Here is an 18,605-nt window from a genome sequence, read left to right as displayed (position 1 = left end):
TTTTTTATCACACCACCCCCAATTAAAATAAAATATGCCAAAATAATACAAGAGTTGAAAAGGAGGTTCCTTGAACAACTGCTTAAAGAATAATGAAAAGAGTGGACAGGGCGAGGATGTTTCCTATAGTGGGGAGTTATGGACCAGAGACAGCCTCAGAATACAAGGACATCCCTTCAGAACAGAGATGAGGTGGAATTTCTTTAGCCAAGTGCTGAATCTGCAGAATTACTACAGATGCTGGAGAGGCCAAGCTACTGGGTATATTTAACGTGGACATTGATAGGTTCTGATCAGTAAGCGCATCAAAGATTACAGGGAGAAGGCAGAAAAATGGGGTTGAGAGGGAAAATCAATCAGCCATGATGAAATAGCAGAATGGTCATTGTAAAGCCCTCCGCCGAGCCAACAATTCCAAACGATGCATGCACAGTCTACCCCACAACTGTGAAAGGTGTTCTGTGACATTTTCCTCTCATTGTCACAGATGTTGCTAATTTTAAATTGCATTTTCACTTTGAACTGTTTCTCGGCCAACCAAAAACAAAAGGAAGCAGACTCTTTAATCCCAGTTCATTCATCAAACTCTGGTTCCAATCTTGCCACTAAAAAAAATTGCTTAGGTTTCCAAGCAGAGCTTATTCTATCATTAAAGCTAGCAGTTGATAAGTTATAAATGGTTTTTCAAGATGCCCAATGAAAGAAATTACTAAGACCAATTAAAAATTGTTAAAGTTTGTCTTTCACACAAAGAACTTGCTACTTCAGCTCTGCAAAATAGCATTAATGAGGAGATAATCAAATTGAAGTGGATCCAAGATTAGAAAAGAACCCCTGAGTCTTCATGTTGGTTGAGACAGCAGGCTAAACAGACTAGAAATTCTTGGATTTAATGAATTGTGCTATGGTAACCACTACGCAAGAGACATTAGTGGTGTTGAAAGGAAGACTACTAGGCTATTAATTGGTGGATTTACTGACCCTTAAAACCAAGGCACATTGGCCTGAATGGCTACTGAAAAAGTTCCAGTACTGTGAACGTAAATGCTTTGATTTTGAAAATTAATCCTTAAATTCAGTCTTTCTCTTGCATTAAACCATGTTACCTGTTTCGGAAACAGAGATAGAAGAGTTATTTTTTTGAATGAAATTAAAATCAAAATAATTCAACAAGATAAATAGTAGAGATCAAAAATAGAAGTGGAAGGCAAAATATATAGAGCTTTGCAATGTCCCAAGTAGTTTTTAAAATTGTTTCGTTACAAGACTATTCAAATGTACTTTGTTTTGCACTGCAACACATATGAAAATAAACATTTAAAATGATGCAGTGGTGGCCAAAAACTATAACAAAAGGTTGAAAGGTGCATCTTGACAAAGATTTCATGCACTGACTTGCAACAACCATTACACAATTCAGGTAATCACGTGATTCAAGCCATCTCATTCCAAACCCAATAAAAAATGACAAATGACAGCAACTCTGAACACACCGTCAACTTAGGCCACACATCTTTGGTAATATTTATATTCCTAGAGGCCTATGATATTGTTTAGTTTATGGTATTTAAGCCAAACATAACTGCAGTGTTTAATTGAAAGGAAAAGCATCTTTTGTTCCAACTTTGATAAAGAGCCACTGCGACCTCCCAAACACCATTGCACAACTGTCAAACTACCCCACCCACACTACGTTATCTTTGTTCTAAGACCTGCTGCATATTAAAAAAATACACCAAGTCACTCCAAACCTCCTCCAACCACCAATGATTTCTAACTCTAAAGGAGCATCTTGTCCACACCATCCAATAATAGTAACCTACACATTCCACACCTTTATCAACAATGAATTCTCAATCATGACCCATTTAAGAAAGAAGAAAGCCCTTAACGCCGACTGGAGTCACTGGGACGCCGTCATGACACCGCTTTTTTTTTTAAAAAGGCTTTCTTATTTTTACAAGGCCGAGTTGCTAGCTCAGCGCTCAACCCAGCCTGGATGGAAAGCATGCAAGGGAGCCTGGCTGGATTCGAACTCGGGAGCCTTCGCTCCGAAGTCCGGCGCTGATGCCACTACACCACCAGCCGGCTATGACCTATTTAGGCCTTTACTTATTTTAACGAGTTGCGTCTTACGAACTAAATGTACAGTGGAACCAAAAAAACACTGTTTTCTACACAATGCAAATCAAGCTGCAGCATTCCACTGGGAGCCAAGAGCTCAACCCACTCTCCCTGCTCAATTATCAAGCATTTGCAACGTTTTAGAGTAGAGAATTTAAAGATTTACCTTTGTCTAATTAGAGAACTTTATTGTTTGAATGCCAATCTCCTATCCTGCCACTACACCCATTAGTTCCAGAACCATCAGTAGAAACAGGCACTTGGCAGTTACCTTGACAGAATATTTCTAGAAGGTCAGCTCATCCTAGTGAACGCAAGCCACACTGCCATCCAGACACATCTATCCTGGGAGATCAAAACTAAGGAGCAATCCAGTTGTGGACTCAGCAAAATCCCACAAAATTACAAAAGGCTTCTACACCCTTACATGCCAACTTACACAAATCAACATGTGTATCTTTCCTAACTGCTTACTGCATTTCATAAACCAGTGATATCCTCCTGTACACCAACAATTAAAAATAACTTTGACTTTTCCTGCATTATATTCCATCTGCAACCTTCTTCATTAACCTGTCTCTTTCCTTTAAGAATGTTTTTAGTGGTTCCAGTGACGTCATCATTCAGAATGGCAGCTTAAATCAACAGCTCCTCCGGAAAAACACATATTTTGCCCCGTTAATCCACCAAATAAAAGATCTTTTGAAAATATCTGAATTGATAAGGGGGGCATGAATGGGGAGAAAGAATGGAGATAAAAAAAGCACCACTGCGGAGCCTATAGAAGAGAGATGTACAGCGTGTGGCTTTCCTACACGTGCGCGTGGCTGATGCTGGGCCTAGTGCAGGCGCAGTGGCAAATATCATAAGGATTCTGGAAGAGATAAGGGAAGTCCAAAAAGATATAAAGCAGCAACTCAATGATATAAAAGCCAGAGCACGCCAACGTCAATCAGAAAATAGCGGTGGCAGAGGCTCAAATTGAGAAGATGGAAGATCGCGTGCAAAATGTGGAACAGATACTAAGTAAGACGATAAAAATATTAAATCAACAGGAAAGTAAATTGCTTGACCAGGAGGGAAGATCGCAACGGAAAAGTATCAGGACTTATCATGTTCCCGAAGAAGCAGAGGGATTGTCGATGATGGACTTTGTAGACAAGCTGCTGCGGGAAGCGCTGGAGGTTCCTCAGACTACGGAGATTGCAATTGAAAGGGTGAACCGTTCACTCGTGCAGCAGCCTCCCGGAGACAGACAAAGTAAACCACGCTCCATAGTACTTAAATTCCTTCGATTCAAGAGCAAGGCGGAGATTCTACGAAGGGCCTGGGGTAAGAAGAAGGTGTTTTGGAACAGGATGTTAATATACTTCCATCATGATTACCCCCTGGCGGTCCTACAGAAACGGAGGGAATATTCCGAAGCGAAACAAATATTAAAGCAAGAAAAGATTAAATTCCAAACTCCGTACCCTGCTAAACTAAGGGTATTTTACCAAGAAGGGATATGACTATATCAGACGCTGGAAGAGGCGACTACAGACATGAAGAACAGAGGACTGCCCATCAGCGTGGTCAAACCAAGGGAAACTCTGGCTGAGCCGTTATCCCCAACTGCTTGGGAAATAGTAAGAGAACCTAGAAAGCAGGGGACAGGAACAGGACGAGAGAAGGATTTTAGGAAGAGACTATCAGTTCTCCGAGGGCAGCCCTCACCTCCAAAAGAGCCATAAGGTTTGGCTAACTTTAAAAGTGCTGATAAACTAAACGGAAGCAAAAATAGACGGTGATATACCTATCTCGAGAAATACGTGTTATGTGGATTTTATATTACTCAATTTTTTAAAATCATTTATTCATTCCTTTTTCCCCAACTAATTGAGAATATATACATGGGAGGAATACACAGGGAAATCATTTCTGTGTAATGGACATAGTTTTTTTTTACTTACTTTTATAGGTACTGCTGCGAGGGCCCTCAACCCACAGGTAGGAGGGGCTATCCCCCACGGCTAGACTTTTCTTCTAGCCCAACCCAGGGTCATCTAGAGACCCCAGTGGTGGAACCACACCTTCCTAACCTTTCTTTTTATTATTCATTTTTCTTGGTTCTTATTTGTTCAGGGAGTAGATTGATTAAGTTATATTCTGCAAATTTCAATGATATACTAACAGATAAATACACAGAGAGTAAGACCATATATTTTGGGTATATACCTCAAGAATGGTTGAAAAGAGATAAATATAAATAGTTAATGAATGTACTGCTGGTGGCTGGTAAAAAGACCCTTACAAGGAAATGGTTATCTCAGGAGAGCCCAACTTTAAATGTATGGATGGAAATTACAATGGACATTTACAAAATGGAGAAGATAACAACACCTGTTAATCATAAGTTGGAACAATTTTATTCATACTGGAAAAAATGGTTTAATTACATAACATCTCATAGGCCTGATTTTATTCTCTCAATCAATGAATATAGTTAAAAAAAATCACTCCCTACTCTGTACATAGTTTTCTTCTTTCGATTTTTCTTTCTTTCCTCTTCTTTCTATAAGCGTATACTTCAGATAAATATTATGTGGAGATTTGTGACAAATACGACTATATGATATCTGTACAGTATCTGAAATACATCCTGTGGAAATGTTTGTTTGATGATGAAACTCAATAAAAAATAAATTACAAAAAAAAGAATGCTTTTAGTCTTCCTTCCATCTCACAAACCCACCTAGCCTGTACGATCAGCAAATAGTCCAATATATCCATCATTTCATCTGTTGCAATATACTTTGTAAACTTCCAACAGCCAGTCATGGCCCACATCCCTCCTAACAGAAAGCATTCTAGGAAACCAATTTTATTCTATTCATGATAACTGACAACCACCAGAGTCTTTCTTTTTTTCCAACCGCCTTTCACATCCAGATTTCATCTTTATCCTGCTGGAAACATAAACAAAAATATTTGACAAAGAATTTCCCTTTCACGAAATCATGCTCATATCCTTCCACGAAATTCTTCCAGAAAGTTCCTGAACGGTTGTTATATTTACAAAGAACATATTGGAACTATTCCATAATCCAGGGTAATCTGGAACATCGCAATGCCACCAGTCTTTGCAGACTCTTCTAGAACATCAAGTGCAGGAGATTTGAAAATTTTTTAATCCCATTTAAGTTTGCCACAGTCATTAGATCTTTGGATCACCTCCATTTCTGTTCAATAGTAAGAGGAGCCTGTTACCAAAGCTTCAGTCACATGGGCATGGAATTCAACAAGAGCAATCCGATGAGTTAGACTCTATGAAGAAAAATTTATTTATAGATACAGTGTAGAATAGACCCTTATGGCCCTTCGAGTCACACCACACAGCAATCCCCAACAACCCCAATTTAACCCTAACAATCATGGGGCAATTTACAATGACTAATTAACCCACCTGCTACATCTCTGGATGCAATCTTGTCAAACACAAGAACTCTGCAGAATATCAAGGTGTACCAGTTGCACAGAAAAAGACTGAAGTGGGAATGTGCTTTAGGCCATTTCAGAGTTGATGCAGGAGCCAAAACCTAATAAAAGCAGTTTTGGAGATGCAACAGTGGTCACACTGGTGGTTTTCAACTGTGTGGATCCTGAGAGGCAGATTAACTTTGTGAACAAACAGGGCCAACACAGCTGCCAAACAAATGGCCTCAATTATTTCTGCACATATTAAATGAGACATTTGAATGCAGCACAAAGACAGTCCTACAGGTGAAGCACTATGGTCCTGCCAGGTGCACAGATGGATGGCTAAACCAGGTAGAAATCTAGAACCATAACTGCACTGATTTGTTCTGTTCGTTGTGATTACACCAGACAGCAACTCCACCTACACAAACTCAACTTTCCCTGATCAAGTAAAAATAACACATTAAGCTTAATTTTTCTTAAATTAATAATACTTCAAGCTCTGGGCATCTCAAGCTAAGCCAGCATTTATTGCCCATCCTTAAATAATTGTTGAACTGAGCAGCTTACAAGGCTATTTACAAATAAACCACATGGGATTGATCAGGAGTCACATATAGCCTAGACTATACAAGGGATAGCAGATTTCTTCTCCTGAAAGATATTACTGAACCAACAAGTTGAAGTCTAATTGTTATTCAATTCTACATGAATACCCATGAATGTAGCCCAACAAAGTAGGGTTACTCCGGGGCCAAGGTGCAAAGCACAGTATCAGCAGTCACACACAGCACAAGGCATAAATAAGATAGCAAACACATAAACAGCAAGCACATAAGTTAACAGTAATATACAGTCACACAAAAAACATAGTCCAAGTCCGATCGCAAACAAGAGAAAATCTGCAGATGCTAGAAATCCAAGCAACACACACACAATGCTGGAGGAACTCAGTAGGCCAGGCAGCATCTATGGAAAAAAATTCAGTTTACATTTCAGGTTGAAACCTGCCAAAAGGTCTCAGCCCGAAACATCAACTGTACTTTTTTTGCTCTATGCTGTCTCGCCTGCTGAGTTCCTCCAGCATTTTGTCCAAGTCCAAGTTCATGAAAGTTGCAGCTGTCTACAGTCAAACACAACCCAGCTTTGTCTTCTGCTGAGCAGACACTAGGAAACAGCACCAACCCCAGCATGGAAGCCACGCTACATCGCCTCCAGCACTCCACTGGAGTGCCCCATTCAGACACCTCCCATGGGTGGCTGCAAACAGCCGACACTGAGGCTTGAGGCCTGATCTTTACTAGGACCAAGGCCACGCAACTCCACTGATGGCCAATAAACCAAGGAATTGGACTTGTAGCAATCCACACCAGCACAGCAATGTCCAACAGGGTATTGCAATTGTAGTCACTAGAAAAGCGACTAAGACGATCATTCACTCTATGACTGAACACCTTCTTCACACACTATCGCCTCTGTCACAGGCCACATCATGTTCAGCTCCTTCAGTTTTTCTGCCAACAAGCAACTCACTGATGGGTTAGATCTGCAGTGTTTTAAGTCCTCAATATCCAGCAGGGTCTTGTTTTTTAAATACACTTGAAAAAAGCAACACCTCTGGTGAATCCCGCAGAAGCCACTGTATACAAACATGCTGCCATCTACTAGAAGTCTTGCTTTTAAACAAGTCTTTAAATGCAAATATACACCAGTATAAACTCTAATCCATATGAAGTGAGCCATGTACAAATACCAAATTTAGATTCTGGAACAATTAACTCTGGAAACTGGCATCAAATTTAGCTATCAGCATAATCCAAGACATTGGAAATCAGCCTTGCAGACACAGGATGGGATGGACCAGAACCTCTCCATTCCTGGCACAAAGACAACTTAAAGTTTGGTTGGAAATTTACAAGGCCAAGTCTTTTGCATTTCCAGGTCTAGCCTGTCAAACAATACTTATTCTTGTATTTCCAGAGAGTATTTTTTAAGTCAGCAAGGGTTTAGACAGGAGGCACTGTGCACCCTGCCAACAATGCAGCCACATTAATCTCCAATAAGTAAAACCTCAAATATTAGCAAAGAATAATAAGCTATAAAATCCTGTGTATATTTTTGTTCCTAAAATAACTTTGAATTACTCCTGAACCAGCCAGGATGACAGGCTTTATACCATTCTTCAGCTTAAAAATTACACTGAAGTCAGCATTATCCACATACCAAAAATTTGCTTTGTGTTAAGATAAAGCTGAGCAATTCTAATCCACGAAGAAATCTCAGATATTAAGTACAATTTTATCAAATAGGCTGTATATGTGCATTCCTTAACAACTGCAGATAACTAAAATTAGAGATGAAAGCAAGGTTTGATGTTCACTGCATCAGTCAAGGACCAAGCAACAAAACCTCAAATCAAACTGCCCATATGTCCTCAGTCACAGCACACAAAGTTGACATAACTGTAGGTATACACCAAATGAGCTGCAGTTACAACCCTCCTACCTTCCAATGAGTTGGCATAATACAATTCTCACCACCACACAAGAAAAAACAAAGGCACAGATGAAAAGCATACAACTATGACACCATCCAGCCGCAGTACTACAAAGTCAAATGCTCCACTCCTTACCCAGGACCAGGCACTGAAGTAAACTAATTGAACAAGTCAAAGCTCCTAGACAGTTCAGTCAAAATTAAAGCTGATAACAACAAATTTCACAATCACTCCAATAGAAGATAGCAAGAGTAAAATAAACACCATGTGAAATAAATGCAAAGACAGAGTTTTGAGATATTAAATAGTTAATTAGATGTTAAACAGTATTGAATTAGGGAGCATTAAACAAATGTACAAATAACAGGAACCTGATAGCAAAAGGTGGTAAAGTAAAAGAAAGTTGATTGCCTGGCCTTTCAATCCTGTTCTGTCATTTATCAAGATCATGGCTTACTGTCTAATTACACACCACTTTCCCCATTATGTTGCAACACACCTTGACTTGCTTTATATCCAGAAAGCTATCAACTTTAATCTTCAATGACCAGACCTCTGCAGTTCTCCAGGGTAAAGAATTCTTTCGATTTATCACCAAGTAAAGAAATTGCTCAATCCTAAACGGTTTGGCCCTTATTCTGAGACTGTAACTCCTGATTCTAGACTGTAACTCTTGTTCTTGCCAGGAAAAATATCCAACTTGCAAATTTACTTTAGATTGCATGCAAGCTTTAACAAGCTCTCTCCATTATTCTCTACTCCAGAGAATGGATGTGTAGTCTACTCCACCTTTCCTTGTATGGCAAACCCACCAGCCCTAGAACCACGCCAATGAATCTGCATTTCATATGCATTTTCCACCCTAACAAGGAGAATACTACACACAATTCTTTAAGAGAGTTTCTTATACCAAGACCTTATGAACATCCACAATACTCAATTACTTCTGTTTTGTGTACCAAAAGTGAGCAAGCTCACAATGTCTCTCCATATAATGCATTCAATATATTCTTGCCCATTCACTCAGCTTGTTTATATACCCGTAACACTTCTTTCCAACTTCCTCTCCCCCCATTCACACTCAATCCTAATCTCAAATCAAACTTGGAAATATGATATTGGATCTCCTCAAACAGATTCTTCATACAAATCATGAGGACCTGAGACTTTAGGATTGATCCCTGCAGTTGTGGTCCTGGAACTTTTTTCCAACTAGACTTTTACCCTTATTGTGTTGCAACATATTTTAGTACGGTATGTCAAAATACAAGGTGAAAGAACTGTGTCCTTGAGAATTACGTCTTTAAAAGGCCATTCAATCACTGAATCAAAGGAACAGGGTTCTAATTCACTGATGTGTCTATCAGCTGTATAGATAAGCAAATACAAAAAAATTGTCTATCCTCTTGCACAGATTTAAGTCCTGCTATGTAATAAACTGTTCTGACTTACAACTTTCCTAATGCAAGAGTAAAAATTTACAAAAGCAAAAAAAAGTTCAAGGACCACAAGACGGAGTGCCAAAGTTTTACACTATATGCAACCAGTAAATTAGACATGCTAAACAAACTTAAAGATAGAAAAGACTGAAAGGAAGCACAAAAGTAGTCCTTAAACATGCGACGACAAGCCCTGCGGATGTACAGTTGAAGTCAGAAGTCAGTCTCTCTACTATTATTCTGACATTTCACATTCTTAAAATAAAGTAGTGATCCTAACTGACTTAAGACAGGGAATGTTTTCTAGAATTAAATGTCAGGAATTGTGAAAAACTAAGTTTAAATGTATTTGGCTAAGGTGTATGTAAACTTCTGACTTCAACTGTACAACTTCATCAGCATCAAACATATAAAAAAGTGAAGTTCAAAATTAAATAAGTCCAATAATGTGCAAGTTTTTCCATTAGAGACATTGACAAATTTTCTACTTAATGAAGTTATTGCTGTCTCCTTCACACAATAAAAGCTAGATAGCTGCAAAAAGAAAAAACACCCAAATGACACACTGGCAAAAGCTAGAGCTATCAAGTTGTCAAAACCACCACAATGGCTGGTGTATCAAAACGTCCATATAAGGAATAAACCAGGATTAAATAATGATTATGCTGGAATTAATACCCTAAAAGCACTAGATCCTTTTTCACCAAGTGATTACTTAATCCTTAAAGAATCAAGAAGCATTTATACCAACTCTCTTCTCATTGTTACCGTCAGAAAGGAAATACTCTGATTCAGGAATAGCTTCTTCTCCTCTGCCATCCTATTTCTAAATGGACAATGGAACCCATAAATACTACCTCACTTTTTTATTTCTGTTTTTGTAATCCTATTCTTAATTGAACTATTTAATATATACAGAAAACAAATTACTGTAATTTATTTTTTCTGTATATCATATATTGCATTGTACTGCTGCCATTAAGTTAACAAATTTCACAACATATGCCAGTGATATTAAACTTGATTCTGATTCTTCATTTTGATAAGCTTAACTGTTCATTTATGGTTTCTTTTATTTGCGGTGGACAGAAACAAGAAGCAAATCTAATGCGCCAAGCTACATACCTAAATTTTTGCAAGGGAGATTGTTGAGATGCTGCCAATCCAAACTGACTGGGGTCTGCAAGTTAGGAAATTAGAGGATCCAGTTGCACAAAGAGGTGTTGAGGCCTAGGACTTGAAGCTTATTGATTAGATTTGAGCTGATGATAGTATTGAATGCCAAACTGTAGCCAATGAAGAGCACTGTGACGTCTGCACCTTTGCTGTCCAGATGTTCCAGGATTGAGTGAAGAATCAATGAAATGACACTTGCTATAGACCTTTTGTGAAATTAGGCAAATTGGAGTGAATCACCAAAGTCTCTCCCAAGCATAAATTTTGCAGCAGACAGGGGTTTCAAGATGTGCTGTCCAAGCTCAAGAAGCAAAAAGTAAGCAAGAAATGCAGTGTTTGGCCATGAAAACTGAGTGCAGCCGATGAGAGATGCATCAAACTGACATCTCTTCTGAATCAGAAATCCAGCATGCTATCAGCTCTGAACTCAGAAACCACTGGAACCCAAGTACATCCTCTACAGCCCAGAGAAGTAGTCTTGTTAGAAGTGGTCTTTGTGGAAGAGTTGCTGCCAGAAAAGCCCTTCCTCCGGAGTGGAGCAAAGCCAAGAGACTCACCTGTGCACAAAAACATAAGGACGGGGGTGCTAAACAATGGCAGCAAAAGCTCTGGACTGACAAATACAAATGTGAAATTTGTGACTGTGTCCATAGACGCGCTGGAGAGTGCTACATGGATGAGTGTCTGTAGGCAACAGTGAAGCAGATTTGGGACTGCATTTTTGCAAGTGGAGTTGGTGATCTGGTCAGAATTAATGGAATCCTCAATGCTAAGTTCAAGCAGACTCTCGTCCATCATGCAACGTCATAAAGGAGGCAAACTTCATTCTACAACAGGACAATGACCCCAAACACTCGTGCCAAAATCAAAGAATCATCTTCAGCGAAAAGAACACAGACCCCTGCAATAGATGGTATGGCCTCCACAAAGCCCTGAGCTCAACATCAAGGCTATCTGGGATTACCTAGAGAGAGAGAAGCAAGTGAGAAAGGCAAAATCTGCAGAAGAAATATGGTAAATTCTCCAAGATGCTTGGAACAGCCTACCAGGCAATTTTCTGACAAAAGTGTCTGACAGTGTACCTAAATTGATGCCATTTTAAAGGCAGAGTGGGCTACAATAAATATTGATTTCAGTAGGTTTTTTTCAACTTACTGCTCTTTATAGTAATTTTTGATATTTAGAAACTTTTCATTTCATTATTTTTGAAATCATCTATTTTCACATTTGCCTAAAACTTTTGAATAGTGTTGTGGTGCTACTGGGCAAAAGTCAATTTGGTTTTTTGTTTGTATGTGGGGGAGCTGATAATCTTGTTCTCATTTCCACAATTTTTCTTTCCCGTGGGGGATTTGATGTACCTGTTGCTGTTTGCACAATTTGGGCATGGGGGGAGTCAGGCAGTTGATGTTTCTTTGAATGGGTTCCATGGTTTTGTTTCGTGGCTGTCCGTGGAGAAGATGAATTTCAGGGTTGTATACTGCATACACACTTTAATAAATATACTTTGAATCCTTTGAAGCCACGACCATAACAAGGCTTGGCTGGTGTCAGGCACACAAAAAAATATAGTGCCCCTGGTGAAGCCAAGTAAAATTAAGGCCTCAGTGCTGCATAACAAGGAACAAGGACAGTGTAGCTGGATGTATGCTACTGCCCTGGTACTGTTGTGTAGTCCGTGAAGCAGAAGTTAGGAACTTTTGCTGTCTGCTAGACCATGAATACCAGGTCAGGATGTTGAAACACTTCTTCCTCAGGCTACTTTGAAACATTGAAGACAACGGTAAATTTTATCATCAATACCTGCCTTTGCCAAGAGGTGGTTCTTGGGATATGCAAAGCAGAACTTTTTTCCTCCCAGTGCATCGTTGTACAGTGGAGGCAGGTTATAAATGAGGTAAATGGAAAAAAGTAGAAAAAATTACACAAAAAGGGTAATAAGATACAAAACACTCAAACTGGCAGGGATTACATTTTAAAAACAGACTTCAACATGGTTTGCAGAAAAACAAGATGTAGACTTTTGTGGGAAACCTTTTCAATATTCCTATTACTAGAGGATTTAAGCAGCTATGATCAGGGTCTTGCTGCAAATCATTGCACTACCAGCCTCAGACCAGAGCATCTGGGCAGCACTGTACTTATAGTGTAAACTCAAATCAAAATGTACATACAATAATGTTCTATTTTATTGCAAATTTCCATGATTTGTTCACTTCTGAGAAAAAAATACATAAGTGACAATAATATTCATAAGAACACTACTCTACTGAACAACTCAGTATTTTAGACTTTCATTTCAGTCACTTCAGCCTCACGATTAAAGGAAGCCTACAAAATCCGGACTGGTGAAATATCAGACTATTAAAAAAAACTGCAGATATTAGAAACCAGTATTAAAGTCAAAGCACTGGAAAACTCAACATGTCATACATTGTGGACAGAGATGCTGTCTGGCATGCTGAATATTACAGAATTTTCTCATAAAATCCAACTTGGTCAAACTTAGAACAGTTCATGACATTCTCACCAAAGAATGAAGCTCACGATTCCAAGTCCTTCACTAAATGTTTGAAATATTTACAACAACATTTCAGGGCAGTATTTAGGGAAAATTTCACAGTCAAGGCCATGTAAGAGGAGGTGTTGAACAAAGACTTTGCTAGATAAATGGTTAGCGCCACAATACCATGGGTACAACAGTGAAGCCATGTTCAGGAACAATAATCTGGAATCAAGTTTTAAACCCCACAGATAACTATGGAACTTAACTTCACAATATATATGGAATTGTAAAGAGTGACTGGATTGTCATAGCATATACTGTGGTTCACTAATGTCAAGCTGCCAGTTTAACCTAGATTGCCTACCTCTGACTCAACACCCACACGGCAAACTCCAAACTCATCTTCCTGCTATCATGTCACCATTTGTCAGAGCTTACAAAGCCATGCACTAGACAGGTTACTGTATTGCCAAAATTATGCTATACTCCAGGTACTCTTCTTGCTGCAAAATATTTTGAAAGGGGCACGGAAAACACTCTAATGAAAACTCTTTGATCACTTGGGCTATTTTAAATGAATCAAGAATACTGTTGCAAGTCAGAAATCACATTCTGATAAACGATCATTGACTTGAACTACAAACAAAAGAAAATCTGCAGATGCTGGAAATCCGACCAACACACACAAAGTGCTGGAGGAACTCAACAGGCCAGGCCGCATCTATGAAAAAAACTACAGTCGAAACGTCGGCCCAAAACGTCCGCTCTACTTTTTTCCATAGATGCTGCTTGGCCTGCTAAGTTCCTCCAGCATTTTGTGTGTGATGTACTGACTTGAACGAAGTAACATTGCCTACCACGCCACGAATGCTGCCATAGAGTTGTGTTCAAAGGAATAGACAGACTGATGGATCCCAAGAGTGAAATAAGTTTTTATATAACATGGCCTTACTACTTGATTTCAAGTAATAGAAATCCCCTTGTTAATTTGATTGATGTGAAGCCGCGACTGCTTAGACCCGGCTGCTGGATTACCGGTGTTTAAAGCACTGTACCGACAGAAGGAACATTTAACCCACTAGGAGCCCAGTGCTCGCTCCAGACCCTCAATGAGCCCGACAAAGGTGTCAGTCTCGGGTCAGCTCGGCTGCAGACTAAGGAACAGGCCTCAGAATCCCAACTCGTGCCCGAGCTACACTTCTTGCCCTGCACTCACCCCTCGTCATCCTCGTTCTTGCTGGCGTTGATCTTCGACCCTTCCATCTCCTTGGGCGGTGGCGGAGGTTGCTGCTGCTGCTGTTGCGACTGGTCATGGCCCCCATCTCCCACGCGCCCGGAGGCCTCGTGGCCCTGTTCGCCGCTGACGCCCTTGGCCCCATTGGTTTTCGACTCGCCGAATGTCTCGTTCTCCGCCGGGCCTCCGAAACTATAGAAGGCCGCATCGAAGCCATCGGGACCCGCCCCGGCACCACCGTTCTCAGTGAACTGAGCCGAGTCCGCCATCTTGAGAAGCCGGAGAGCAAGTACGTTCTGCTTGACGGCGGAAGGAGGGGGGGTGGGACAGGGCGGGTTCGACTCTGCCTGATTGACAGGCACCCCCTTTCGCCAATCGCCAACCGAGTCTGGCCCAGCTGCTGGATCACCTGACCAACAGCGCAAGGAAAGGCAGACAAGTGGATAGATGGACCAATCCTGACTCCCAGCGCTTCCCCGGTTTGAAAAGAATTCTAAGTGGCATCAGGATTCACCAATGGGAACTAGGAAAATGATGAAACAATGGCAGGTTTAAGCCAATCGTAGGTCAAATCAGCCGGGGTGGAAGAGCAATGAATGAAGCAATGAATTCTCTGCAACAATTCGGATGTTCCATTGATGTTGCCACATCCCCTTCTGCCAAATATTTAAGTGCAGAAGTCACCAGACGCCTTCCAAGCATCCCTTCTTAAGATTTATCCTTTCCTTCTTAAATTATTCACTTTGCTTTGCATCTGTTTTATCGCTTTTGTCCCTTTCATTCGCGAATAAATCAAGGTTGCCTCTCAATTCTTCCAGCGCTTACATATTGTTTGTTTCTTCAACGTATTTACTGCATCTTTCCATTGACTACTGAAAGGATCTTTTAGCCATCTAATTATTTCATGTTTTCTCCATTAAGGTAATACAGATCAATCCACACCTTTACACCCAAATCTACTTCTCCCACATCTTCCAGTTTGCAGCAATATTTAAGTACTCCATTATCATTTATTTGGATTCGTTCTGCTGACTGTCCCTTGCATTTTCTTATTGCTTGAAGTTCAATGAATAAGTGAAAAAGAATTAAAAGATGATACTTAGAAATGATATTTATGCACTGAATTATTATGAATTGTAAATCACCGCGAAAGTGCCATGGAAACAAATTATTTGGAATAATCTGGATGAACAACAAATACATTGAATGAAAATTCGGTTCCAGGTCATTGGCGGGTTTGATAGAGATCCGAGTGAGGTTTGACTAAATACATACGACAATAGCAGCGAACATTTACAACCGCTCTACTTCGTGCGGGAGTTTTAAATGTCCTACAAATTTGACAGCATTATGATTTAACTGTTAGGGGGAAGATATCAGCCTTTATCACAGCCCAAACTCGAGCCAAACAAGAACTTTGCGGCGGGAAGGGGTAGAGGCGGGGAGTAGCTTGACAGCTGTTACAGGACCCGCCCTGGCCCTTCCCACTGTGGGACCTAATTTGAATGTTAAAGGACCTGAATTAAAAGGTGGTGAGAAATGATAGCTGACGTGTGGCCCCAGGGAAGGAGGCAGAGAAGCGAGATTAATATAATATCTGCTTGTCCAGACATACCGGTTCACCCTGGTGACTCCGATGCCCGATCGTTGGCCGAAAGTTAAACTGGCAAGGGACTATAAACACACACACCCGATCCCGCCGTGTTTAGAATGAAGTACACCTTGAGACAGCAATAATCCCTTTTATAATTGATTTGCGCGTATTTGTTGTGTTTTGTAACTCCGTTACTTAAAACTAATCGAAAGGAAAACAAAGTGCCAGGAATGGGTATCCGAGACAAAAGAAAATCTGCAGATGCTGGAAATCCAAGCAAAACACACAAAATGCTGGAGGAACTCAGCAGGCCAGGCAACAACTATAGAAAAAAAAAGTACGGTCGGCGTTTCGGGCGGGGTCTCTTCGACAGGACTGGGGGGGGAGGGGGGGAGGTGGGGGGAAGGTTGGAGGAGGGGAGGGAGAAACACAAGGTGATGGGTGAATCCGGGAGGGGCAGTGATGAAGTAAAGAGCTGAGAAGTTGATTGGTGAAAGAAATAAAGGACTGGAGAAGGGGGAGTCTGATAGGAGAGGACAGAAAGCCATGGAAGAAAGAAGAGGAGAGAGGAACACCAGAGGAATGCGGGGGGCAGGCAAGGAGATATGTTGAGAGAGGGAAAAGGAGATGGGGAATGGTGAGGGGGGCATTACCCGAAGTTCGAGAAAACAATGTTCATGCCATCAGGTTGGAGGCTACTCAGTCGGAATACAAGATGTTTTTCCTTCAGCCTGAGATTGGCCTCATTGCAACAGTACAAGAGGCCACGGATGAACGTATCAGAATGAGAGTGGGAAGTGGAATTAAAATGGGGGGGGGTGGCCCTGTGTATAAGAATTAATATTAAATCATTAGAAAGGGATGACATAGGATCGGAAGGTATAGAGTCTCTATGGGTTGAGTTAAGAAATGGCAAGGGTAAAAGGACCCCAATAGTAGTTGTATACAGGCCTCCAAACAGCAGCCAGGATGTGGATCACAAATTACAGTAGCAGATAGAAAAGGTGTGTCAGAAGGCAAATATCACGATAACATGAAGGTGGATTGGGAAAACCGGGCCAGTACTAGACTGCAAGAAAGAGAATCTGTAGAATGTCTAAGGGATGGCTTTTTAGAACAGCTAGTTGTTGAGCCCACCAGGGGATTGACTGTGCTAGATTGGGTGTTGTGCAATGATCCAGAGGTGATAAGATAGTTTAGGGAACAGTGATCACAGTATGATCGAGTTCACTTTAAAATTTGAGAAGGAGAAATTAAATTCCAATGTGTTGGTATTTCAGTGGAATAAAGGAAATTACAATGGCATGAGAGGGGAACTGGCCAAGGTTGACTGGAAAGGGACACTAGCAGGAAGGACAGCAGACCAGCAATGGCTGGAGTTTCTGGGAAAAATGAGGGAAGTGCAAGACAGATACATTCCAAATAAGAAGAAATTTTCGAATGGAACAAGGACACTACTGTGGCTGACAAGTGAAGTCAGAGCGAAAGAAAAGGCATGCAAGGAGGCCAACGCTAGTGGGAAGATAGAGGATTGGGAAGTTTTTAAAAACTTGCAGAAGGAAACTAAGAAGGTCATTAGTAAGGAAAAGATGAATTATAAGAGGAAGATGGCAACTAATATCAAAGAAGATTCTAAAAGCTTTTTTAAGTACATTAAGGGTAAAAAGAGAGTTGACGGCAGATATAGGACCAATAGAAAATGATGCTGGAGATATTGTAATGAGTAACAGAGATGGCAGAGGAACTGAATGCATATTTTGCATCAGTCTTCACAGTGGAAGACATCTGCAGTATACCAGACATTCAAGAGTATCAGGGAAGTGAAGTATGTACAGTGAAAATTACGACTGTGTCAGGACACTGGAGCAGGGATCCAATCGCAGACCCAGTACTGTGCACACAGTGATATTAATTGAGTAACAAATCCCAAGGTGCAAACAAAGTTGGTGTCAAAGTTCAGGCAGAGATCAAAACATCCAGAGAAATCCAAAAAACAGAATTGGGAAACAGGCAGAGTTGATATTCAGATGGACAGAGTACAGATATGAATACTGAAAAGGCTCAGGAAAATTCAATGGCACAATCTGGCAACAAACAGGTGAAAATACAGGACTGAAATACACCGAGCAATAAATCGAGAGGCAGATGGTAGGTGGAGCACAATGAGACACAGGTGGCAGCAATACAGGTAATAATGAGAAACAGGTGAGAGATGGAGTACTCAGTAATACAGGGGCCGGAGTAGAGCAGGAGTGGGGACAGGAGCACTTGGCAATACAAAACCACAGACTGACAGCTAGGGGGAAACACACAAAAAGACAGAGTTCAACTGGAGGTACTGAGGGTGGATAAATCTCCTGGACCTGATGGAATGCACCCTTGGGTTCTGAAGGAAGTAGTGGAGAGATTGCGGAGGCGTTAACAATGATCTTTCAAGAATCGATAGATTCTGCCATTGTACTGGCTGGCTGGAAAATTGCAAATGTTACTCTGCTATTTAAGAAGGGTGGGGGGGGCAGCAGAAAGGAAACTATAGACCTGTTAGCCTGACATCAGTGGTGGGGAAGTTGTTGGAA

General features: G+C 40.7%; 1 protein-coding gene across 3 annotated transcripts in view; it reads right to left on the bottom strand.

Moving 5' to 3' along the window:
• The window catches only part of LOC134358392 (heterogeneous nuclear ribonucleoprotein D-like), a 35,867-nt gene extending 21,112 nt beyond the window's left edge, over positions 1–14,755 (bottom strand). For all 3 annotated transcript variants that reach the window (XR_010020870.1, XM_063070582.1, XM_063070583.1), the window contains exon 1: positions 14,418–14,755. Coding sequence is in view for 2 of the 3 variants with exons in the window: in XM_063070582.1 (XP_062926652.1) it covers positions 14,418–14,704 (287 nt within the window). In the remaining variant the exon portion in view is untranslated. The remainder of the gene's footprint in view (positions 1–14,417) is intronic.
• Between the last annotated feature and the right edge of the window lie 3,850 nt (positions 14,756–18,605).

Source organism: Mobula hypostoma, chromosome 18, assembly GCF_963921235.1.
Source record: "Mobula hypostoma chromosome 18, sMobHyp1.1, whole genome shotgun sequence".
Lineage (NCBI taxonomy): Eukaryota > Metazoa > Chordata > Chondrichthyes > Myliobatiformes > Myliobatidae > Mobula > Mobula hypostoma.
The sequence above is the reverse complement of the archived record's forward strand: the minus strand, read 5'-3'. Positions and strand labels throughout refer to the sequence as shown.